Here is a 27,687-nt window from a genome sequence, read left to right on the forward strand (position 1 = left end):
TTTATCTTGTTAATGGTACCACCATTCTCCTGATCATTAAACCTTAAAATCATCTTTGACTAAAGTTCTAAGAATCCTGCCTTCACAATAAAATGCACCTATATGTCCCTTTCCATTCTGTTGTCACCAGACTAACGCAGGGTTTTGTTGCCTAACACGTAGACCACACAGCATCATAACAGGAATATAAATTCTCTTACTTGTACTCTACTTTCACCCTGCTTACACATTAATCTTCCTAATCCGCTGTTTTGATATCATAGCCTTACTCCAAAAATGTTGCCTGATTTCTCATTAAAGTTCCCATCAACTTTCACTGACCATCAATCCCATACCAAAAACAATACATGCAAAAAATAATTTTTCTGCTCTTGAGACTTCAAAGTCTAATACATGTGAGGTAAGTCCAAGATTTTTAGCCTATTGTCTGTCTCTGGCCATCAAACTATCTTACGAATTCACAACTCTACAAATTCATACAGAGATTTTCCTTAAGGCAAGTGGGTTTACACTCTCCCATCTCTAAACTTGTATTCATGGCATGTCTGTCCTCTTGCACCCAACCCAGACATTCTCCTTCCTTATTCAAATCCTACCTACTCTTCAAGACCCAGCTCAGATCCCACCTGCTTCTTTAGCCTGACAATTCTGTATCATTCTTGACACGTGGCATCTTTTCTACTGCTGCTTGATCTTTTTCTTTATGTGACTATACTAGTATTTTAACTTTCACACACTCACACATTGACTGCCCCATTCATTTGTAAGATCCAAGACAGTCAGGGTTTCTCAGAAGGAGATCAGTCTTACCCTTCCCTCAGTAATTTCATAGCTTTGCAGTTAAACGGTCAATAAGAATTCACTAAGTGTGTTGATTTGACAGTTTTGGAAAAACTAATTGGTTAGTTTCCAGAATAAGAAGAAGACCCAACCAGAAAAACATTCTAGATTGTAGCCTATCTTTACAGATACACGTTCTCACTCACTAAGGATTACTGCTCCCACACTTGGTAAAGAAAAAGCCTAACAACAATATCAATACAGTTGTAAACAACCTGCTACATTCACTCCTACAACAAAGCTCCAATCACTTTTAAGGTAGATTCAATAGTTTACTTACCTGCCACCCACAGCGAAATCAGAGATAGCATAGTAATAGGACTTGAGAACTTTGGGGTCATTAAACACTTCATCTCCAAAAGTGTTTAGGCGATTGAGAGTCACTCTGATGTCAGTGGCAGTTACCCATTCCTGTCAGGAAGCAGAAACAGAAATGTAACAGAGAAGCAGAGGGACGGCAGATGAGAGACATAAATGTGATAAAGTGTTCTAGTTAATGTATCATTTAATTTATGTATCATTGAACTTAAGTCCTCTTCTAGCACTGAATCTATTATCATATTCAATGACTTCTTTAATTTCCTAGTATTTGTTTTTCTCCTCTTTAACTCTTCCCTTCTTTGATCTAAGTTGTCACTGTACTACTCAGAGTCTCAGAAACAATAATACTGGTTTCTTCAAAAGGTTGTTGGGAGGCTTAAACGGCACATACAGTGCCTAGCATACATTAGGTACCCGGTACACACATCCGTCTCTCCACCCTGCACCCACGCCCACACCCAGCCGCACAACCAGCTCAGAGCTCCTGGAGCAGCACGCTGCATCCGATACGCTGGCCATGGCTGTTCCGCACAACCTCTCCCTCCCGCAGACCGACCACCGGCAGATCTGGGGGTGATACCCAAGTAGTACACTGGCCTGAACCAATCAGACATCGTCAGCGGTTATCTGGACCCTTCCCAAATATCACCTTCTCTGTGACCTCTTCCCTGGCCATCCCACCTAAAACTACTATCCCTCCCAACTCCCTATTTCCCTTTCCTGCTTTTTGTCTGTTTCCACACACACCTGCCCCTCCCCCATCACAATGTAAGCACCAGGAGGGTAGGAAATTCTTGTCTGTTTTGTCCACTGTGGTTTCCCTAGGGTGTAGTCTATAGTAGGTGTGCAAATAGTATTTGCTGAGTGAATGAATGAATTTGAAGAAACCACAACTGATCAAGCTAGGTAGGTATGCCAAGATGGCAGAGGACAAGCATGGGGGTTGTACACTTTTCCCCAGGTTCTAGGAGATCGAAGCCCTTATAATCAATGCCCTCTCATGGAGCTAATTTTAGCTAGATGATTACATGTGTGGTATATTGTTATAATAATGACCTTAGTGAATCATGTCTCCCAGAGTCCACACCCTGAGCAGGCCCTTTCCATGCTGACTCTAGGCTTGGGCTGTGACGGGTTTTCACCGAGGGAACAGCGACAAATTCGACACAAGCAGAGGCCTGATAAGTGCTTGTGCACAGTGACTCGCCCTCTTGGAATAGTTCCGCCATCGTATGAAGAAGCCTGGCCCAGCCTCCTGAGGATGGAGACCACAGGCAGAGAGCTGACCTGCCAGGCGGGAGAGCCCAGGCTAACACAGAATCGTGAGAAGAAAGAATCACGGTTTAGACCATTAAGTACTGGGGTGTATTACATACAACTACTCAAAGATACTGTTTCCATTCTAAGTCTTTCCCGGGGACTGCGCATGAGAATCACCTGCAGAGACTAAAGCAAGTGCAGAGGCACAGACGTCTGTGTTTCCAGAAGGCTCCACCTGAGACCGGGAGGCACATCCCTATTAAGAACCACTGCCTCGAACCATGCCAAACACCTGGCAGATAGAACAACATGGGGAGCTCATAAAAGCTAATCTTCACACAGTCTCCAAGTATAATTAGAACAGAGAAGAGACGATGATTTCATTGTATCCAAACTTGGGTCTCCAATAACAACTCCCACTCAAGGCCACAATGGTAGGAATCTTTTAGTCGTCTGTAAATAGCTAATCGTATCTCTGTTTTTAATGCTTATTATATTTTCTATAGGCTTCATCTTTATCACAATTATCCTTGAATAAAAGCTTCTTAGAGGCTGAACCTAAGCCATTTTTTTCCATACTGGGCATCTTAAGAAGGACAGAATGTGGAGCTAGATTTTTTTTGAATCCCAGTTCTGCCACTTAAAGCTGTGTGATTTGGGGAAAGTGATGTCCTTTCTGGGCCTCTGATTCCTCATCTATAAAATGAGATAATAAAAGTATCTACCTTACAGAGTTACTGTGAGGATTAAATGAGTTACTATATCTAAAGGGCTTAAAACAGTGCTGGTCACATTACAGCACACTACATACAGTAAGGACAATAATAAATTCTAAGTATTACTATTACAGATCAATATATTATTCATATATAGTCAAACCAGGAACAGTCTCCACCCCCATCTGGGAAACTGCAACTTCTGGAAGGAGGCCGAGGGAGCAATGGGAAGAGAGATGCCAGCCTCTCTCCTGCCTCTCCTCATTGTCAGATCAGCTAAAAGTCAAATCAGCTCAACCTCCTTGGCAACTGGGCATCAGAGCCAGAGCTCTGATATCCAGGGACACATAATTAATGTTACTGCATGATGAAACCAACTGACCAAATCTATGCAGCAATCTCGTTAGTGTCTACAGCATAAGGAGCAGCAAACATCAGAATTCTTACAGATGGGGAACTGCTCAAGCCAGGCTGACCAGGTGCCAGAAAACCACAGTTACAAATTTGTATCATTGCTCTTTCCTACTTACTATACTATTGACTCTTCAGGTCAAAAAAATATAATACAATAATTTGCTACAGGAAGAAACAAGACTGTCAAATGTTTGCTGGTTGACTAATTTAAAGAGTATTTATATTAATAGATCACCTCTCCCTGGGGCATTCAGTCTTCTGCTTTTTCACCTATCAAAATCAGATACTCTTTATGCCATTTATTTTGAACATGCCTTTATCTCCATTACAAGAAACACATTTCTGAAAGGCCTTGGCAAACATACTCATTGCTCCCCATAACCTCAGAGTTTGCTGAGTGCTTTCACATTCATACCTCCCGGCAACCTATGGAAATACAATGGAAGTTGTCAAACGGACCCCCAGATAAATATATTCTCATCATTTGCACTGTCCAAAACCATACAACCAAATTAGAAAAAGAGTCCTTGAACATACTAATACATTCCAGAGAGAAAGAACAAGAAGATATAAAAGTAGAAAGCCCAGAAAAATGGGTGACTTCCTATCTAGAAATCACAACAGCTTTTCATAAAATGAACATAACATTCAAAAACCTGCATCCAGTCTTTGTCTCAATCAGTACAGGCTACCCCCATTTAAATGTTGACTTCAGCCACACGAAAGCAGCGTCTCCAGTTCTGTGACAATGTGCTGAGTGTGGCATGAGGCTCACCAGTTTTTCCATAGGAAAAGTTCACAGAAATCTGAGCAATACATAAAAATTCTACATTACGGTTTATAAGGAATATGCATATAGAATTCAGGAGAAAAAAAGAAATCTTTAATTTTTTCTATTGTTAAACAGGGAATAGTTTCTATCATGATACTTAAGCACAATACCAGGGCTACCTAAATTAATACACCATCACTAACACGCATCCTTTCAGGCAAGGAAGAGTCTTCATAATGATTGGCAACAGTGCCAGACAAACCCAGCCAAAATTCCCTTGTGTAATAATGAGGGAAGGCCGGGCGTGGTGGCTCACGCCTGTAATCCTAGCACTCTGGGAGGCCGAGGTAGGCGGATTGCTCGAGGTCAGGAGTTCGAAACCAGCCTGAGCAAGAGCGAGACCCCGTCTCTACTATAAATAGAAAGAAATTAATTGGCCAACTAATATATATATATATACAAAAAAAAAAAAAATTAGCCGGGCATGGTGGCGCATGCCTGTAGTCCCAGCTACTTGGGAGGCTGAGGCAGCAGGATTGCTTGAGCCCAGGAGTTTGAGGTTGCTGTGAGCTAGGCTGACGCCACGGCACTCACTCTAGCCAGGGCAACAAAGCGAGACTCTGTCTCCAAAAAAAAAAATAATAATAATGAGGGAAATTGGCATTCTTAAATATCTTGCTTCAATTGTTCTCACTTACTTATTTTAAAACACATTTTTATTTTGTCAAATCAAAGAAGTGGTAAGAAAACAGGGTAGATTAGGTCAAAACATCCTCTTCAAAGAGTCAGAAGCAAAATGTTTCAAACCTCAAGTACAAAGACTAAAGTTAAAATCATTCAACTTTTAAAAAACTGTGTAAAGTTGACATCCCAGGATATATTTGCAAGTGTTTAAGAAAATAAGAACAAACATCAACCAGGCAGGCAGCAGGAACAAAATCACTTTCCTTCACCGTGCAACAGCACACAGGAGAACTGTCACACTGCAGTGGACTCTGCTCCGATCCCTCCCCTCACAAGTGGGACTCCGGCAGAACTAGCTGACTGGCTCTGAGCCCAGCACGAGAGCCTACCTGCAGCACAGGGCTGTTGTCGAAGTTGTAGGCGCTGGGCCTTCCTTCTAGGGTGGAAAAGGCCACGTTGCCCCCTGTGAGGGGAGAAATGTCACTGAACTCGTCAGTGCACAAGGCCTGCTGCTCGTCCCCTCCCGTCCTGATGAAGCCCCGGTTTGCCTTCGAGTAGGTGTTCTCGCAGGAGCCGCTGTAGTGCTGGTAAGGGATCCAGGGCCCGTCCTCCCGCGTGCGCTTGTAAATGGCAAAGCTCTCCGGGCGGCTGGTGTGGAACTTGAGGCGTACATAGGTGATGTCAAAAGCTTTTCCTGTGTGGGAAAAACACATCGAAATTCGTAAGTTATACTTATAAAGCACTGAAACCCCCCCTCTTTTCCCAGTTTGGCTTGGAACTTAACAAAGAGGGTACAGATCATCCTGTTCACATTACACTAAGACAACTCCAGAACACACAGCGTATTGACTGTGTCCGAAAGGCTATTCTAAAACTGGAAACAGTGCATATTTTCCCATAAAATGAGAAATTACAGCTGGGTTCGTAAGTTGGCTCATAAGGGTCTGCTCCTGACATGCATTGTTGACATTTCGTTTGCAATGAAAGCCGGTAGCGTATATTAATACTGTGCTTATACTATTAAATAAAACAAAAAATTTAGTAAAAAACAGTTTTATTCTTAATGCTGGTACTTCAGCAAAAGCTTAATTAAAAGATACAAAAGCAAATGTATGCTGACTTTCTGAATGGGTCTTCTGGGCACTTTCAAGACTTTTTAAAACTCATTCTTTATTAACTGTAATGTTACTCCTGATGCAGGAAGAATATTATCAGCACTATTCTTTCACTTATCTACCAGGTTAAGAAACAGAAATTTGAGAAAGGGAAAAGGACGTGTTTGAGAGATGGAGTAGAGAGCAGAATAGGAAAGAAGAAAAAAAATCTCCTTCAGTAGCTAGACAATGAGACAGAAACAACAACAACAACAAAAAACAAAAGGAGAAAGGTTTAAAGAGGTTATGTCTGAATATGTTCAAAATAGAATATATAAGAAATGACAGCTCTGCTCAGGGAAGAAAGGGGAAGACTCAATGGGCTATCATCTCTCTGAAAGAAGAGCCACTGGGTCAGACACTTCCCTGCATTCACCAGAGTACGGTCCTCTGGTCAGGACGGCTCGGCTGCTAGCCAGCATGTCTCCAGGAGGGTAAAGGTAATAATGTGCATCTGTTTTTAAGCACCATTCATTCACACATTGGGTCTTTCTATCTCTGACAAAATCTATACTTGCTACTTCTGTGTTATAATGAAGATCCCAGTTTGGCCAACAAGTGTGTGTTGGGGACACTACATGCTCAGCCCTGTGCTATACACGTTGGGGGGAAAGGCTGCGTTAGACATGAGGTGTCCTTGCACTCAAAGGTTTACAGTTTTTCCCCCCAAGTGAATTAGCTCCTCAGGAAGAACCTACCTAACCCTCTCCTGCAAAACCCACAGAACAGGAATTCCTGTACTCTCAGAAGTGCTGAGGAGAGACTTCTGCCACTCTCCTAGTTCCCTGCACCCAATTCATGCCTATGAGACAATGAGACAAGGAGTGACCACTCGTGTGGCCTGGACTCCCCTTAGCCACCTCTCTGGCTGGCTGCCTGCCCGAGTCCGCCCTCCTCTCCTGCACTCCTCAATGCAAGATAGTAGCTCTGCCTCTGTGTGGGCTGGGGCCTGCTGCTGTCCTGCTGCAGGTCTGGGACTGCGGAGGTGACGTCAACTCAGGGGGAAAAGGGCAGAACGTAAGCTATGTCCACGCTACATTCCTCAACCCATTCTTCAACTGGCTATGAGGAACCGTATCAGACTATTTCTCAACTGGTCTAGATCTTAGGAAAGGTTTAATTAATTCTCTCCCCCATATACATGAAACACTCATACATATATGATCTTGAACAAAAAGCCATGTGGCATGATGGAAAGACACAGGACTGGGCATTTTGAGACCAGGGTTCAGGCCCTGGCACTTTCATTTCCTAGCTATACGATTTCTGTTCCACAAGTTTCTCCTCTGGGAAAATGGGAACAACCTCTGCCCTACTCACCTCAAGAGCTGTTGGAAGGTCAAACCAAGATCTGTACATACTTGATTAATTGTAAAACTCTACCTAGAAATATAAGGCATTATTATAATAAAGTCTATGAAAAAAATTCCTGAACTAGGATCCTGGATATGTTCACACATAAGGGTCTGACTGTACCAGGGACGACCAGGTACAGTTGCCAAAGGATATTATACTAATACAGATCTTCTACCCGGGGTGCAGTATATATTTTGCCTGGACACAGGTCACATAAATGTGCCTTACACACCTCCTGTTAAAAGAATGAAAGTTTAACCTGTATCTCTTGATTGTGTCAAAAATGTCAAGAACACCTTTGAATGCGTGTGGGGTTACAGTACAGTGTCTGTGGCATTCCAGAGACACACTATCTAAGACATTCCAGAATGGCAAACAATTTGATTTTACTCAGGAATAGGTGGCTTGGGATATTCAAAGGCTTACTCACTAATCAGTGGATTACAGATTACCCTTGCTTTTCTACTTTCTCTCTTGACCTTTCTGACATCTCATTGTTCTTTAGAAACCCAACCTGCATCAGACTGGACCAAAGGAGAGAAGGCAGAATGGACCATCATCCTGTGTTCCAGTCCCACAGCTGTACTACAAAGCCACGCTCTGACAGAAACGGGCAAATGTGGCCACTCTCCTTGAAGCCACAAATGCAGAACCATGGGTGACAAAAATGTCCAGAAAGCAATTTTGCTATAATATAATTAAACTCTAAAGCAACCTACTTTCCAGTGCTGGTCTGGCCTTCCTGGCGCTGAGCCTCATTTTCAGAGCTGCATTTCTCATTCTAACCTAAAGCCACAGTTGGAAGAGGCAAAGGAGCTCTGTGGCAGTCTGTACGGAGGCTACACGCCTCCTCACGGCAAGACAGCCACGTGCACTGCCTCAGAGCTGCAGCTAGCCCCATGGTGGCCACAGGCAGTTGCAATTCCATGCAATGGTTCTATGCTAGGGAAAAGGCATCACATTTGGGGAACATGGAGGAAGGACACCTAAACCAGATGTGCAAGGCCAAGAAAGGCTTCCCAGAGGAAGCGGCATCTAAATCCAAGAACCAAGGAATGCTTAGAATTAGCCAAGCAAGCAGAGACCAGTTGTCCAGGCAGATGAAACAGCAGGTATGTAAGCCCGGAGAACACAGAGGAGTGATCGCCGCAGGAGTCAGAGTTGCACAGGACACCTACACCTGGAGACATTGGCTGGAGATGAGGTAAATAGAGTCCAGCATGCCAGGCCTGAGGTCATGGGAAAGAGCAACTTCAACTCAGGGGTAATGGCCAGCCACTAAAGGGTCTACACCAGGAAACACATGATCAGACCCGATTTTTAGAAAGACCACGCTGGCCACGGTGTACAGGTCAGGCTGGAAGGGACAGGACTGAAGGCAGGGAGCTTAAGAAGATGCGGCAGTAATCCAGGAGAGATGACAGAGGCTGAACTAAGAACCGGGAATGGTGGGGTGGAGAGAAATGACTGGATTTGAGTGAGGTGTGGGAAGCCGGCATCAATGTAACTGGGAACTGGTAGAATATGTGGGGTACTGGAGCCACTTTTGAAGGACCCCTCTGCTTGTAGCCTGTTAGCACGCTAATTTGCAGTCAAAGATTCTTTTTCTCATTCTATGAGGTGGAACAATTAAGTGTAAGCCAGCTTTCTAGTATAACAACAGCCCAATGCAGAGTAGTGCCATCCACTGAAATGAGAACAGAGGCAGTTAAGCAGGATTGGAGGCAGAGGCAGGATGAGGAGACGAGTTCAACGCAGATACACTAGTTGTGAGGTGTCTGCAGGTCATCTAGACGAGAGGAAACATCTGATGTCTGTAGGGAGCTGGATGTGAGCAGCCCGAAGGGCCGAGAGAGAACTCCATGCTACATAGAGACATCTGGGATTCATCAGCATGTAGATGGATGTGGAAGATTTGGGTTCCGTTGAGACCAACGAGACAAGTGTGCTGCGTGAGAAGAGACTGACCTTTGAGATCACCCTGAGGAGCGCCAGCTTCTGAAGCACACACAGCGCGAGACAAGATGACAAAGGAGGTTGTGAGGGGACAGCTGGGGAGGAGGGCAAGTAGAAGAGTACAAATGCCACAGAAGCCAAGAAAGGAAGGTTTTCAGGAGGGAAGACTCAGTGGTGTTAAAATCTGCTGGCAAAGGCAAGTTAGATAATGTCCAAGAAGTGCCCATCAGCTTCGAGCCACAAAGAGGTCACTGGTGCACCGAAAGCAGTTCCAGGGGCGCGATCGTAGTGGCTGGAATCGAGGACGGACGGCAGGCAGACACAGGGAGTGCAGGCAACCTGCTATGGCATCCGGCCAATGGGGAGCAGGAGGAGAAGACGATACTTGGAGGAGATACAGGGCCAAGGAAATATTTCTCTATTTTTCCTTTTCATTTTTCAGATAGGAGAGATGACCATGTATTAAATGCTGCTGTGCTCAAGTCAGGAGAGAGGGAAAGGCTGAAAATACAGGCTGGGAAGCGAGAATGGGATTCAGGATTGGTCGGGAGACTGGCTCTATAAAGCGGGAAAACTGCCTCCCTGCTTTCTGTCTGGGTGCAAATGCAAGTGACGGAGTGGGTTTTAAGGGACAGAAGTTGAAAGAGTTCTGATGACTTTTTTTTTTTTTCTGTGTAGTGAAAATCAAGGGGACTTGAAAGGGTTAGGGGCAAAGCCAGAGGGGAATGTGGCTGAGGAGTATTCGAAGAGTGTAGAAACTCTAACAGCCACGGCAGAGACCAGCAAAGAGGGCTGGCTGGAGAGGGGCAGGCTCACGGGGCAGAGACGGGCACTGAGGAGAGGGCAGGGGGCCAGGACCGTGCACGGACATCTCTGGGGAGGTGTGGTTTTCTACAGCAGCATTCAGCACCCCTTTATCAGTGTCATAAAAGGACAAGAAGACAAGGCAACTGCAGTTTTTCAAGGAATTTTGAATCTAGTCTGGATAAATAAGGAAGCAAAAACAGAAAATAGAATGGTGGGGTCAAGGCATGGGGTATCTCTGTTATCTGAAATTAATTGTAACCATGGATAATCAAGAACTAAGGAGCTTTTTATCTCATTAAACAGCTACAACTGAGAGCTACCATGTCCTCTGTTACCATACTTCCCCACTCTTCATCTGTCCATCCTACTCCTCTCACAGTGAACAAAGTAAGAAGACACAGTGAATTGGTAGATGCATAGAAAACAGGACCAGGGCTTCTGATTTCCAGTCCAGTGACCCCGCTGTATTGTCACCATGCTGTGGAAGCAAGCAATAGCAGACAGCACGACTTTAAGGTAAAGCAGCCAAGCCAAACGATTAAGGAAATCGGTGAGGACAATCCTGGATGTATCCCGGCTACTACATAACTAGAACATCTTCCACTGTTCACCTCATGTTCACACACATGAAGACGAACCGTGGATATACACACCATCAAGAAAATATTTAGCTTCTGAATGTTCTACTGCCTCTCCCTCCCTTTGCCACATTCCTTCCATAAACAATGAGAAAAAACCCTCAAGTGCAGATGTTTAGAATGAAGCACACAAAATTAACTAATACTTCCTGCTCCGAATCCTGCAGTTCATGCTGGCTGAGGGAACAAGCAAAGGGGAGGGGCCCGCCTCGACAATGAGAATCCAGCCTTTGTTCACACAGGGCCAGGCCAAGGAATTCTGTTTAAGCCTCCTACGTGGTGAAGTATTTCTAATCTCTCTGAGTAGGGGAGAAACTCTTCCTGTCTTAGAATTGGATTCAAGTACTGACTGCTAGGGAATATAAATGCTCCTCTGTTATGTGCAGCTCAGAAGAATTCCATGATGATCTTGTGAAACAACCCCCCTTACAGATCAGTAATGAATGACAATGGCCACACAGAATTTCATAAAATTTCAAAATGCCCTTACATAGCTTGAATTATAAAAGAAGAAGAAAACTAGTTCATTGTAACACATCAAATCAGGAGTCACTGGTTCGCTATTGTTCTGATGTGCTAACTCTTGGAAATCAGAAAACGTAAATGTTCTTCTTGAAGCCAGACTTGATCTTAGGAATATAAAACTTTAATAAAGTCGTAGCACAAAATCAATTAGAGATGGGGTGTGTTTAGGCTACTAAATGGGATTCTCCAAACAGTTAACACAAACAGTAGTCACAGAAAGCAACTATTTGAAAACGTTTTCAATTTTGTTAGCATAACTGCTGGCTGAAACACGAGTTCCCAGGACAACATGTCCAGCTGCATACCAGCTGTTATTGTTCCACCTCGGCGGACGGGTTGCACAAATAGAACCCTACCAATTAAGACGACCCAGAGCCAAGTCAATACCGAGTGTGGGATCCTCAAGCAGACACAGGCGGGCGATCAGAGCGCGCACAGAGGAGCAGCTCAGCACATACAGTGTATGCTGAAGTGATCTGAGGACGGTGGAGTCATTCCAACTGCTGGGAAACTCAGTCCTGACTGCCTGCTGAAGGGCTCACTTCTATTGACTACAACTCATCTTCACAGCAGTTTTGTTTTTAAAAACTTCTTATCCTGTTCCTTTCCCCTAAATTTCAGCACTCCTTTTCCATGGCCTCTCCCTTGTCAATCAGCCAGATGCCAACAGTACAAGGGGACAATCCCACAGAAAGTACATTTAAATCAGCACAACTTCCAAATGGGGACAAGTAACGTTTATAGCATTGTATAAAATAGTAACTCTTCACTAAATCTATCACAACAAATGCAAAAAAACTTCCAATTGGAGAAAGCAACCCTTTCAAAAGAATGAACAAAAGGCTTCAATAGTCATGTTCTCCAAGTGCATGCAATAAGCACTTCCTGTTCCACTTGTGCCTTTGTTAATGGCAGAAAGAAATGGCTAAGATGAGCAGAGCTGGGATATGGAGTCTCAGGTCTTTGTTGCCACAATAACATGTAACACAGCACATGGACAAAAGAGAAGTACAGATAACCATTTTAGAATTTTGTTTAAAGCTAAAAAAATTCTATACCAAAGGCTATTTATAAAATAATAGTATGGCTATGACTCTGGAGCTAAGAGGAAAACAAAAGTTTTGAGATAGATGGTATGATTTTGGGGAGATACACCCATAATCTGTTATGGAAACTGGATTTTTCCATAAAGTATCAAATTTAAAGTTTAAGTCAAAGAAAGACAATTCTACTCTTTCCCTATCATCCCCAAAATACCACGTGGTGCTATCACTTACTAATACCATGGCATTAACCTAGTGTAGCAGTCCTCAAAAATAAAATCTTTCTGTTTGTATTGCCCAACTCCGATATCCAAAAATGCCATACGCTCTTCAGGAAAATGAAGGGCCAAAACTGATTTGATTTAGTATGGTAATTAAATATGAGATCATAAGACAGCCATTATGTGAACAGAGACAGAATTCTTAACTAAACACTAGAATGTCAAACATGCTTGGTGGGTGATTTTCTATAGGTTCAAATCATTGTTAAAGGATACAGACATTTTCCACTACTAAAACATAAATTTATCCTAATCTGTATCCTAATCTGCCATTTTATTTGGTATCTTCACCAAAAGAGGAAAGATTCCCAAGTGAAATTCCAAGCCACGAACTGGGGAATACCAGTTGCCTTCTTAACCCAAACCTCATGCCTACAAGACTCGATACCAGCCGTAATCCAGGCTAGTAGGTCACAGGTATGCCTGAAACCCTCCAGCTGGGCTAAGGGAACGAGACCAGCATCTACTCCCACTCAACCAAGCTGAGACAAAACATCCACTCACTCTGCTGAGCAAGGTTCCAACTACAGGGAACTGACTGACTGACATGTGGGATTCGATGGAGTCACATAAAGAAAGTAAACAAGTTAATTATAACACTAAAGGAATAAGTAAAAAGGCAATGAAATATAAGCTATATAAATAAAACTCACTTTAAAAATGTGCAATTGTTAAGATATGAAAAAGAAAAAGATACCATAATTTTATGGGAAGCTGTATCTTGTTCTGGGATATTCATATACTATTAAGAATTGGCTGTAGTCTGGCTTTCGTCTGTAACAGAAGGGTGAAGAACAGTAAAAGAACAGTGATTGAAGAATGGCTAATATCTAGTCATAGTGGTTTAATAAAAGACGAAGATCAATGCTAATAATCCCCCACACACAGCTGCAAAAAGTGAACCAATAGTATACTTTTATTTTCTCAACAACTCTTTGTTAAGTGAGACTTTATATGAAAGCCCACTGTGACAAGCTATTGTGAATATTCTAATCCTTCATTTTGGTAGAATGCCTTTTACTCTGTGGCTTAACTCCTAATAAACTTGGCCCCTAATTCTCCTAGATAATTTACTATTTGCATCTGTCCTCAAAAGAAGAAATTAACTACAAGCACCATCAGGTATTTTAAGCACTAAAATGGCTTTCTCAGTTTTCACATTTGCTTAATCTCTTACCACAGGCACTCATTAGGTCAAGGTTAGGAGCCATGACCGGTCTTGATAACTAACTGCTCAAGTCCAAATTCTTCCATCCATTCAACAAACATTTACTGAACACCTACTATGTGCCAGCCCCTGTCGTAGGCACTGGGGCTACAGCACAGAATAAGATAAGCAAGCTCCCAACCGTGTGGAACTTACAGTCCTGTAGGGAACACAGCTGGGTAAGAAACAGATTTAAAAAAATAATAAAAATAAAAATTCTGTCTGTCAGATGATGGTAAAGAACAAAGTGAGGATAAAATGTTTGGGGAGAGGCTTATTTAATTCAGTGGTATATCAGAGATGACTTCACTGACACAGATAAGGAGACATCTGAGCAGAGCCCTGAAGTAGTACAACATCTCTGGCCAAAAGCATTCCAGGAATGGCAAATGCAAATACCCCGAGGCAGGGGCATGCTGGCAAGTTCCAGGGAGTAGTGAAGAGGTCAGTATGGCTGAAGTAGGATGAGTAATGTGCAAAGTATCAGATGAGGTCAGAAGGAGGAAAGGAGTGCCATCAAGAAGGGCCTCGCAGGCCACTGTAAGACTTGGTTTCTACTGTGAAAGAGATGAAAATCCATTAAAGAATTTTGTAGAAGGGAGTAACATGCTCTGACTAGTATTTCAAAAGGATTACTCTGGCTGATGTATTGACAAAAGACTATACAGGGGATGACTGAGAAACAAGAAGACTAGTTAGGAGGGTTTTGTAATAATCCAGGTAACAAATAATGGTAGCTTGGTCCAGTCTAGAAGTGGTGAGCAATGATCAGATTCTGCTCATATTGTGAGGATGGAATGAACTAGTTTTACTGATAAATTGGATGATGTGGGATGTAAGCTTAATGCTTGGCTTAATGCAACTAGAAAGATGACGGTGCCATTTACTGAAACAGGTGCTGGGATGGAAAGCAAGGAAACTGGAAGCTCAGTTTCAGATGTAATAAATTTGAGATGCTTATGAAACATCTGAGTGGAAATGTCAAGTTAGCAATTAAGATACACAAGTCTGGAGTTCAGGGAGTACTCCCAGCAGGAGAGAGAAATCTGGAAGTCATCAGCATACGGTTAGTATTCAAAGCCATGGGGTTAGATGATAACAACCAGGGAATGGATATAGACAGATGAGAGGTACGCAGACTGGGTCTTGGGACATATACCAACTTTTAGAGATGGTGGAGATAGGGAGGACCCAGCAAAGGGGACTTGCCACTAAGGTTTCAACAGAACAGAATTCCAGAATCCAAATTCTAAAAAGTTTATCAAGAAGAGAATGATCAACTGAGTCAAATACTCCTAAAAGGTTAAAAAAGATGGAAGACTGAGCATTGGCTACTGAATTTGGCAACCTGGAAGTCACTGCTGACCTTGACAAGTGGTTTGGTAGAATGACAGGGATGAAAGCCAGAGACGATGCTGGGCACTGGAGTTGGGGGACGTGAAGGGGATTGAAGACAGCTAGAAATGGCAATTTTCCAAGTAATTTTGCCATAAAGAAATGAGGTGGTGGCTGGAGGGGGAAAGACGGGGTTCAAGAAGAAACTGCTTTTTAAGTTGGGAAGACAGCATGTGTTATGTTGATGGGATTGACTCAATGTGGCAGCTGGATCTCCACTGAACTTTCTCTGGTGGTATCAATGGGTCTAAGAGAGCCACTTTGGTCCACGGTGAAACTCTGCAAAAACCTCCCCAAAGATTTCCGAAAGAGAGAAGGCATAATGGACATTTCCAAGATCACTGTAAGTATTCAGACTAAAAAGAGTTTTCTGGTACCCAAACAGTACAAAACGCACAGGAGCCCTGGAAGGCCCCTTCCTATTACACAGCCCAGGTCCTATTACACAGCCCAGCCTTCCTGCGACAGTAATTCCTATAATCTGGTTGTTCAGTGCCAGACAGGCTGTTTGAATCAACTAGAGAGCTTTTGAAAAACCCAAACTGAGCCGGGCGTGGTGGCTCACGCCTGTAATCCTAGCACTTTGGGAGGCCGAGGGCGGATTGCTCAAGGTCAGGAGTTCGAAACCAGCCTGAGCCAGACCCTGTCTCTACCAAAAATAGAAATAAATTAATTGACCAACTAAAAATATATATACAAAAAATTAGCCGGGCATGGTGGCTCATGCCTGTAGTCCCAGCTACTCGGGAGGCTGAAGCAGTAGGATCGCTGAGCCCCGGAGATTGAGGTTGCTGTGAGCCGGGCTGACGCCACGGCACTCACTCTAGCCTGGGCAACAAAGTGAGACTCTGTCTCAAAAAAAAAAAAAAAAAAAAACAAAAAACGCAAACTGTTGAGTCTTATCTCCACAAGTTCCATTTTGGTAGGTTTTGGATGAGGCTCCAATATCTGTATTTTTTAAAGCACCTTAGGCAATTTTTATGTACAATTACATCTGAGAAATACTTCCTTACTGTAAACTCTTCTCCATCCTGGATCACACCCTTGAAAGGCTTAGGTAGAAAAAGGCATCTGACCTGGGTGCTCTGCTATAGAATGAACTTACATAGGCTCTCCTGAATAGTAATTCTGACTTTCCTATGGGCTCTCCTGAGTGGTTACTTTGACTAACCCTATGTCATGCATTTCAAGGTGAAATTTATTGCAAGTGTCAGCTGTAGTCATGAGCAATGAACCAGAATAATAGCAGTCTATCTTCTTTAAGATACATACAAGTGTTAAAGTCAACAGGGACTACTTACTCCACATCCAAGGAAATTTGGGGTGACTGGACCAGCTGAACCCAAACTCCCCAACATTTTTCTCCATGTCAATTTCCTCTGTCATTCAACTTGTATCCTCAAGGTCCTAATTCCCAGGCAAGTAGAAATATACATTTGATTTTTACAAAACCTACCTACTGCTGGCAATTTCACAGTGGATGTATCTTTTATATGCAGATAATGGTCAAGATTCCCTAAAAAACAAATTCCCCATCTCCTCTGGTGCATGTCCTTCCTTGCTACCCCCAAGCTCCCCAATAACTACTGAAGATTAATAAAATGATACAGGACAACCAGCAATTATCAATGATAAGGAAAAAGTCTGGAAGCAAAGAGTTAACTTCTGTTTCAGTACACTCAAAAAGATAAGAAAACACTTTTTCTTCTTTGTCTAGAAGCCTAGACTTGTTTAATCCCAGTCTGCGTCTGTAGTGTTTGTATTTTCAGGGATGGTGTTACACTCTCTGAAAAGCATAGGAATATTTGCTTTACAGAGAAGAAATTTTAGGTATTCTTAAAATATATATAAAAAGGGGGCTTAAGAGCAAAGTGTCAGATGTTCATACAGATATCAGATGGGGGGAGGGTAGGAGAAAGAGATGGGAAAGGAGGAAGGAGAAGAGGGGACAGAATGAGATTGAAGAATACGGATTTGATATTCTAAATTTTAAATTATCTCACAACATGCACACCTATAGGGCGTGCTTTCTTTTCATTTTAGAGAGACTTCAAGGCACTGATCCCACTTCCTTCCAGACTCAAGCCTTAGGACACACATTCAGTAGTTTAGAATCCAAGACAGAGAGGTTGGCAAACTATAACCACAGACCGAATCTAGCCCACCACCTATTTATACAAACAAAGCTTTACTGAAACAAGGCCATGCACTTGTGTTTGCACATTGTCTGTGGCTGCTTTCTAGCTACAAGGGCAGAGTTGAGCAATCGTGAGCAACTGTACAGGCCCTGACAACTAGCAAAGCCTGAAATATTTACCATGTGGCCCTTTACAGAAAACGTTTGGTGACCCCTCATCTAAGAAATCAAAGCTTAATACAAAAACCAAAGATTTCTACTAAAACCTCTTCTACCTCTGTTTTGCAAGGCATACTGTTTTGAAATTTTGCCCAAGTAAATGAATTTTTCTTCAACTGTCACCAAAAAAGCAGAAGTCTACTCAGAAATTTTATAAGGTTCAATTCAAATACACTGGATACCTAGAATTACTTATTATTTCATTGAAAACAGCACTTTTTTTCTGGCAAATGAACAAGAAAGATTAGCAGGTAAAAAGGTGAGGGGATGAAGATTTGATGCATTTCAAAAATCAAATCTGTAATAATATCCTTTAGCTCTTACACAGCTCATGAATTAAATAAACCAGTCAAGCAGAAAGACAAGGAAAACCACGCTGATGGAAAAAGTGGCACCATTTCTCCAGTTGTGCCCCTTCCCAAACCCCCCTTAGTAGAGGCTTAATAAGCAACAGTTGCAGTGAAAGAAGGGAAACTGATTAATCAAGTAAAATAGCAGTCGTAGCTGGGACAGCACAAAAATGGCATGTTGAAAACTGCAAATAAAGTGGAAAATGCAAGTAAATCTCATTTAGATGTCTACAAGAACCTCCCTCCCTTGTCCTCTGGGTAGGAATTTAGTCCTTCATACAAGGCCTCCTTGTACTTTTGCTCTTCTGAGCGGATGGACAATTTACATCATGAAAATACGCTGCCAGCTGGCACTTTCCACAAGCGAGTGATTGTGAGCAGATGCCTTCATAAGATAAGCATAAACGAATACGCCCCCTTCTTCATTTTTCATTCATCCACACTCTTTGCGGAGGAATGGAAATGCACTCTGTCTACACACTCTCCTTTAGAAACCAAAGTTTGTGTTCTTCACATCCTTTCATCTCTCAAAGGCTGTGCTTGAACTTGCTATTGTGTTCCTGATTAAACTGTGCCCCCCAACAAATATATAAGATGTATGCAATCACCCTAGACTATACACAAATAATCTTGCACTCCTAGATGCATCTGCTTATTTTTTCTAATGACTGTTAAGAGACAAAATTACAACAAATTCAGTTTACAGATCTTAATTGGCTTTTGTGATTCCAGAATTGGGCAGCATCTTATTCTATAAAATAGAAGGAGCATTCTGATGAGCTGAGCCAAGCAGAGGAGGTTGGTTACATAGACAAAAAAGGGTTTGAGAAAAGCAGTAACAGAGAACAAAAACCAGATTGGTTGTTTCAAAGTTACTTTCCTTACAGGGTTAAAACAGAGAGAGATTTCCTTATCATGTCCAGGTAAACTGGGCCCCTTTGGATTGTTTGTAGTGAATCTCCTGGTTTTTATGAAAACTGGCCTGTTTCAGAGTTCAGTTTGATTACGTGGCACCTAGCATGAGTGACTCTATTCTGGTGCAGTCCAGTCTGCTGAGGCCGAGTGTAGAACGCCAGCCCAAAACAATGGCCTCCCATAAATATTAATTAATATGACTTAAATACCAAATGCTTCCTAGAATACCCTCAATTTAGAACATTTGATAATCTGCCACAGCAAAAGAATCAAAACTTTCAACCAGAAGTCAATCAAAATTATTGGTGTACTTAGTGTTACAGATTTAACAGTTGTCTTTTAAATAAGCTTTTTTTCTAGTTAAATCACCTTCCCTTTAATGAACATTATTTCAGAGACTTCTTTGTTTTAAATTTCTCTTCAATTGGAAAATAATAAAGACTTCGGCAGATAAATATTAAATGTCCCTTTCCAGCAAGGAAACTTTTTGAGATCACTCCCTGAATTGTTCTATAAAGTATGTATATCCCAGATTCAGTGAGGGTATGGAGAGGGCAAAGAGAAGGTCACTTGACAAATTATTTACACCGTACATTTCAGGTAGGTCAGCCAGATTCCCAGTACTTAAAAAACATGGGCCCTTTTTATCTGCTTTTCCTTCTACATTGAGAGCAAACATTTAACAGTGATATCAGAAGAAATGTTCTTCAAATCCATTCTTTGCCATATTTCAAAGAGACAGCACTGCAGTTCTCCTCCATGGGAGTATTTCACATGCATCCACAATGGGACTTGTTCTACCTTTCTATTTACATTCTGGAGAACAGCCAAAGTACTTTCTAGCTCTCTTTGATCTGATGCCAGAGGCCTGGTATCCAACACCCACCTAGAAGAAATTCCCTTAGGAGCTCCATGACTAAAGAGCAGTTAGGAAGGAAATGGAAAATATTCTATAAACCCAACCTATATTGTATCACTCCCCACCTTAAGAATCTGTGCAGGTTACCTGCTCCAACGCAAGCCCCTCAGGCATAATAGTTATTGCAAGGCGTCCTTAAGTCTGATAAATTGTGCTTCATTTTCTATCTCCAAACCACATCCTAAAACTCTGCAATATACACTGAAATCTCTACTCCAGTCTTGCCATCTTTATTATCCATATACCATTTCTCACCTCTAAGCCATTTTCTTGCCTTCACTCCTTCCAAACTCTTATCCGTCTTTTCCAGGTTTAGTTCTAGTTCCATGACACTTTCAACTTGTGTTATCGTCTCTTCTGAAAACGCAGCACTTATTATCCAAAACCACATAATTCACTACTTGAGTATTTACTCTTGTGTTTCTTTGCCCCAGCAAGAGTTTAACTTATTCAAACACAAGGAATCTATATTTTTGGTATTCTCTATAATACTATTTTTTAAGCTTTTCTGACCATGAGACATAGTAAAAAGGATACTACGTTGCAACCCTGAACATACACACACACAACTGAAACTCAGGTTTGATAAAAACAATACTATGATGCAATCTGATATTCTACTTTATTTTTCATTCCATTTGTTTGAAAATATTGATCACGGGATCACCAAATTGATTTTGACATTAGGGAGTTGTAACCCACAGTTTGAAAAACACCATTCTACAATCCCTAGGGCATTGTCCTTGGCACAAAACAGGTACTCAATAAATATCTATTTTTGGTAGGTTGACTCATCCACCACACAAAACAGGTTAGATTTCTATAATAAAATGATATGTTCTGGATATAGCCATGAAACTTATGATGATGCCTTTCAAGACTTTCTTCCAGTTATTTTAACAATATGACACCATAGAAAAGAACCTTTGTTTATAGAAGCCTTTAACAAGATCAAATAAAATATCCTTTCCCTAAGGCTAAACTGTAAAAACTCCATTAACTAACATGGCATCCCTAACAGGGCTAGAAGCCTCTAGCCCTGCATATATGGGACTAATCCCATAAGTTCTCTTTGGCAGCTCTAGGTTTCCAGAACTCTTTCAGCCATGAGTGTGTGATAAGCCCTCATGCAGTAGCAAGGATTTCCTCTCTGCGGGGCAGATAGACTGAGGCCCAGTGCTTGAGGTTAGATTTCTACTAAAGAGAAGATATTTGGGATTCGCTGGGAAGCTTAGTTCTCCATGTCTTATGCTCCTGGCACCTTTTTCATGGTATTAACAGTACCTGGAATTATCCTGTTTATTTTCTCCATATCTTATGTCTGTCTTTCTCTCTCTCTCTCACACACACACACAATGCACGCGTGCACACGCACACATGGAAGTAAGCTTTGAGGGCCAGGGCTTATCTGGTCCCCTGCTCCCCCCTTCACTTTAAGGTATGCTTTTGTTGTTGCCTTTTACAGGGAGAGAAGTGCCTGACTTGCAAAATAAGCAGCAACCCAAAAGGAGAAAACAAGTGATCCTAGATGTGTCTGGTTTGTTCAGTCAATAATTCATTCATTTTACAAACATATCCCAAAATTTACTGCATACCAGGCAGTAGGTGAACACTGAAGATACACAGATGAAATAAGAGTGGGTCCCTGTCCTAAAGGAATTCCACGTGATAGATGAGAGAAGATACAAAGAATGAAAATACAAAGTGAGAGAAGTAATATACTAGGGAATAAAGAGCAGACCATACATCAATTTTCTCATCTGTAAAAAAAAGAGTTCACACAAGATGAATTTTCAGGTATACATCTAGCTCCAAAGAGCTTGATTCTACAACTTTACCTGTCAGGAACATTTCTGAGAATACCTCCCTCTCACTGTATCATTTAAATACTTTCCTTTCTTATAGTAACATTCTAGAGAAACACTACAATGCCACAGGAATGGATTTCACAAAGATGAATAACATCAGAGACATGAAACAGCAGTTGGTTTCCAATCAAGCTCAGTTCTATACATACACTTTTCTGAACCTCAACAAGGCTTTTGCCAATATTCTGTGCTCAGTCTAAGTTCTATATGCCCAGCTGTAGGTAAACTCACATTGAATAATTTGCAACAAATAATATAAGTTAAGGTTCTATTTTAAAGGTTAAAAATTTTCCAATGACTGGGCACAAGGTTCTCAAATAGTTGTTCCCATGTTTGGATGAGGAAAAGATAACTCCTGGTTTCCATGTCCACAGAATATGAAGCAGTTCACTCTGCAGGCTCCGAACAAAAAAAATCAAACATCCCTATCCACATCTAGTCATGTGTGACCAGTGACAAGTGATGTTTTAGAATAAATTCTTCAGTAGCAAGAAAGAATGGATTTTCTGCTCTTGCTTCTATAGCTTGAAAAAGAAGATGTCTGAATCCCTTTGAAAATTAGCTCAATCTATAAAACAGTGGAACTAAACTGAACTCCCACCACTACTTGGCTCGTGCATTCTTCCACAAGTTTGGAACAAAGACCCCATTGACTTACGCATGTAGGCGGATTAGAATTGCAATGCAGCCATGTAGCGCATTACTGCTCAGTGATTCCTCCCTGTGAAGCCAAGGCTGCCTTCTCTAGGTTTGTCTCCCTGCTTTCCTTCTTTCCACGAAAATATAATTTCACGTCTACTGTATAATATAATATAGCTGTGTAATTTAGCATCCATCAGGCTTGTCCATATATTTTACAATAGATACATGCATTCCATTGTTTATATGCGCCTGCTTATACTTAGTGCTGTTCCCAACTCTTCTTAGAGCCCCCATAATAGGCCAAACTAAGTGGACACAAATGTATGCGCAGGGTCAAACACTCTTAAGTTTCTAAATGTCCAATGAGAACCTAAAAAGAAAATATTACTATGAAAAATGAAAGGTATATGAGAAGTAGAAAAAGGGCTAAATGTCAGAAAACAAAAGCAAAAGGAAAATATGAGGCTAAAACAATTATCACCAATATTTCACATCTTTAGAATCGTAAAGCATGTTTGTAAACTTTTTAAGTGGTGTTTACTTTCTAATTTAATTCCTAAGCAGTATTAAACGCCTATGGTAATGGAGACTATAAGGACAAGTGTGTTCTCTGCCTCACAAAGTTACAATCCGGTGGAATCGCCAGAGTGCAGCCCAGAGCCGGATGCGCTGTTAGGAAAGGCACAAGCAGGGCACAGATGATTTCATGAACTTTAAAAAAAGCAACTGCTATCAAGTTTAGATTTCTTCTTCTGAATAAGTACTAAAATACAAGTGGATGGGTTTGACTCAATGGACCAATATAATATACATCCTCAAATGCATTTTCTTTCAAGTGCTTCTCCTGAGGTTTTAATATATGAATTTTAAGAATATTCATACTGAGTAAAATGCCTGGCATCGTCACTCTTAATGCCAGAATAAAAAAAGGAAGCATTGTAAGGAACCCACAGAGAACTTATATGAATGCATGTACAGACAGGGTCAGAGAATAGTTCTAAATACCATATATGCTTGCATATGAAAGAATTTCTCCTCTAAATTGTCCATTCAGAAAGGGAGAACTGCCTTATCTTCCAGTTCTTACAAAGCTTCTTATCTACTTCATTTTGACCACAAATTACTGTGGGGAAATCAAATTAGCTTGAAATGACCCCAAATAAAACACGTTTTGGAAGCTTATATAGGACACATAATGGAAAAGGTTTGGTTTTATTTTCTTTTGTTTTCTGAAGAGACAAAGAAATTAATCCAGATTTATATAATCATTCCTGGGAGGTATGGCTTTAAAAATAAAAGTGCTGAATGTTGTAAATGTAAAGAATACCTTAAAAGGCAGGAAAGTAAGTGGTTATATTAGGAAGATTCCACATATAAACCAAAATAAAAGTATTCCATTAAATGTAAAAATGCAAAAAACAATCCTAACCTTTATATGTGATATAAAACATATATCACATATGTGATATAAAACATATAGCCAAGTAGTGGTGGGAGTTCAGTTTAGTTCCACTGTTTTGTAGATTGAGCTAATTTTCAAAGGGATTCAGACATCTACTTTTTCAAGCTATAGAAGCAAGAGCAGAAAATCCATTCTTTCTTGCTACTGAAGAATTTATTCTAAAACATCACTTGTCACTGGCCACACATGACATACGTTATATCATATATATGTTATATCATATGTGATATAAACATATAAACATAACATATATGTTTATATATAAAACACATATAAACATATAACATTAATAAATTAAATATTTTAAATACATATGTGATTATTTTCACCTATATCCCTAAAATTTTTAACACATTCAAGGTGGTTAAAACCTTTTGAAAAAAATCTCCTAAAAGGGAAAATAATGAGTAGCCTATTATATATTCTTGTATGTTAAATTTCATATGATGATTCAAAAGAAACAAGAGGGTAGCCCAAATGGGATTCTATGTGAGAATGACCAATATTAGAGCGAGCGATATCCATAGCAAAGCTTCGGTCCCAGGAGACAGCAGCACACATCAGGTAGCACGTGGGCAGCAGGTTGCCACTCATCTAGGTATGACTCTCTCTGTTTCCAGACAATAGTTACAGGTCACCCCGACAGAAGACGCCTTGCTTAAGATGCTTCCATCTCCTGGCCATTTTATTCTTACTTTAAAAAAGGAAAATCAACTTTAAGGGCAGATGAATCATCATCAACCCTTTGATGGAAATAAAATAACATGGGCGGGGGGTGGGGGGGGGACCCAACTTTTTTCTCTTCTTTATCTCATGTGCATCAATGCAAAAAGTTATTTACCTTTCTTTGCTTCCTCCAATTTCTCCTACCTGAGCCAAAAATGTAAAGAAGAGTCAGTATCACAGACAGTAGAAACATGAGCATTTGATTAATTTCAAATGAGCTCTGTTATCTAAGGCCACAGAACTCTTGCTCCAATGTATCACTAACAATACAAATGATGATACTGTCACATGAAGGTTGAGGCAGGTGGAACGTCACAGGAAACTACCATGACCTGAAAGAGTTTTGTACAAAGTCACAGTTCTCACTTCAACTTCCAGGACTGGGATATGGTTGTCATAGGCTGACACTAGCCCTAATAAACCCAAAATTAAGCCATCTTGAGAGGCCCAGACACATGCCTAAAAAAAAAAAAAAAAAAAAAAAAAATCTTTTCATTATCAGTACTGACATAATGAATGAGCATTAGTGCTATAATCACATTAACAACATGACTCCATTTCCAGCAATGATTCTAAAACAAGACAAACAAGACATAGTTTCGGGATGAGCTGTGATAATTTGGAGGAATGAAAATGTGGGGAAATCCTTGACTTTCAAGTCCTCTTTGTGAGGTACCCTTACCTACCCTACACACATGCACATACACACACATATCTGTCACAAACCAGTCACCTCCCATACCCTGACTCTTCAAACTTCATGGTCTCTTGCCTAATGATATCCCCACAAGGAAATGATGACTTAAATTTACATACCAATCTCTTTAGGATTCAAAAGCATTAGTACTCTTATTCACTGCTGGAGGGAACGCAAAATGGGACAGCCACTTTGGAGGACAGTTCAGCAGTTTCTTACAACACTAAACATATTCTTCCCATACAATTCGGCAATCACACTCCTTGGATTTGGCCAAATGAGTTGAAAACTTATGTCCACGTCATGCCTATAATCTTAGCCCTGTGGGAGGCTGAGGTGGGAGGATCACTTGAGGCCACAAGTTCAAGACTAGCCTAAGCAACATGGCAAGACCCTGACTCTATGAAAAATAGAAAAATATGAGCTGGGTGTGGTAGCACCTGTAGTCCCAGCTACTCAAGAGGCTGAGGCAGGAGGCTGGCTTCAGCCCAGAAGTTCAAGGTTGTAGTGAGCTATAATGAGGCTACTGCACCTTAACCTGGGCAACAGAGCGAGGCCCACTGAAACCAAAAAAACCAACTTCCTCCACACAAAAACCTGCGCATGAATAGCAGTTTTATTCACAATTGCCAAAACTCGGAAGCAACCAGTATTTCCTTCAGTAAGTGAATGGATAAACTGTGGTACATCTATACAATGGAACACTATTCAGTGATAAATAGAAATGAGCTATTAAGCCACAAAAAGACATGAAGGAACCTTAAATGTATTTTAGTAAATGAAAGAAGCTAATCTGAAAAGGCTATGTACTATATGACTCCAACTATATGACGTTCTGAAAACGAAAAAACTATGGAGACAGTAAGTAATGTTTGTTGCCTTTAAACCACAGCATAAGAATGGGTTAAAATTACTCCATCTATTAAAGGTTTAGTTTCCTCACCTTGGCTCCAGACTTTGGGATATGAGGATTTTATCTCATTAATTGAGCTTCCAGCCTGAAGCACATTTAAAAAAGCAATTAACATTCGAATATCTTTCCAGTTTACACCTTATCTCCAGATGCAGAAAATGACAGGATCCATAACTAGTCAAGAATAAACATATATAAAATTCCTATTATGAATAATCCTTCAGAACCAATACCCTTCATAAGTACACTAAACCACACAAACACACACAAGAAAACAACAAGCAAAAGACAACTTTTAAATGAAAATAATAATGCCACGGTTTAATAAATTTAAGAGAGAACTTACTGCCCCAAACATATGAGAGAGAAAATTGGCAAGAGCTAGTCAGTGGAAGCAGTACTGAGAACAAACCTGGCAGATACAGGAGGGGGACCAGAAAGGCATTCTTTCAAGGAGTCAGCATCATCTGCTACCATTGGTGTCCCCTGTCTAAGAAGACTCAACAGGATTACCTCTGAGATCGCATGATAAAAAGAAAATGCTATAGAATTATTCTACCAGATACTTCAAAGGAACCCTCTCTTCCCTAAGACTTTCAGCAAGAGTATATACATTACAAAAAAAGAACAAATGCAAGGTCAAGTTAGGTTTGAGATTGTTTTCATTTTTTAAGGTCCTTTCTTCTGTTATAAGTCAGACAATAGCAACACATATTGTTCTCCAAAGTATCTCTTAATAACACCAGTTGCCAAAATGAACTCATGAAGCACAATCTTGGCTATTTCAAGAGACTGTAGTGAAAAGGCCAGTCACTAGCTAACAAATAAAATCAACAGGCCCTTCCTTAACTAGCTGGGCATAAAGTTATACTATTTTTCTTTTTTTGAGACAGAGTCACACTTTGTTGCTCAGACTCACAGCAACTTCAGTCTCTTGGGCTCAAGCGATTCTCCTGCCTCAGCCTCCCGAGTAGCTGGGACTACAGCCATGCGCCACCATACCCGGCTAATTTTTTCTATATATATTAGTTAGCCAATTAATTTCTTTCCATTTATAGTAGTGATGGGGTCTCGCTCTTGCTCAGGCTGGTTTCAAACTCCTGACCTTGAGCAATCTGCCCGCCTTGGCCTCCCAGAGTGCTAGGATTACAGGCGTGAGCCACCATGCCCGGCCAACTATTTTTCTGTGTTTAAATATTTAGTGCAAGGTATTGGGTGAGGAAGGACCTGCTAGGGTCTCTAAGAGGGAAAGTAATTTTTGTTTCTGCATATGTACACATGTTTTGAATGCCAAGTGATTTTTCTATAAAAAATTTCTATCAAAGCTTCAATAATCAGCAGTCAAGCCTACAATGTTAGAGAATACATCAACATGATGAATCGGCAACTGAGATGGCAGAAAAGCACGGAAAGCAAGTGGCAGACTGATTTTGCTCTGACGCGGGATTAGATGAAATATGCTCTGGGTAC

General features: G+C 41.1%; 1 protein-coding gene across 1 annotated transcript in view; it reads right to left on the reverse strand.

Moving 5' to 3' along the window:
- The window catches only part of LAMC1 (laminin subunit gamma 1), a 127,150-nt gene that overhangs the window by 38,089 nt on the left and 61,374 nt on the right, over window positions 1–27,687 (reverse strand). The window contains exons 2-3 of the mRNA XM_012735837.2: window positions 5,397–5,701; window positions 1,121–1,251 (exon numbers count right to left, since the gene is read on the reverse strand). Coding sequence (XP_012591291.1) covers window positions 1,121–1,251; window positions 5,397–5,701 — 436 coding nt within the window. The remainder of the gene's footprint in view (window positions 1–1,120; window positions 1,252–5,396; window positions 5,702–27,687) is intronic.

Source organism: Microcebus murinus, chromosome 23 (assembly GCF_040939455.1).
Source record: "Microcebus murinus isolate Inina chromosome 23, M.murinus_Inina_mat1.0, whole genome shotgun sequence".
Classification (NCBI taxonomy): Eukaryota; Metazoa; Chordata; class Mammalia; order Primates; family Cheirogaleidae; genus Microcebus; species Microcebus murinus.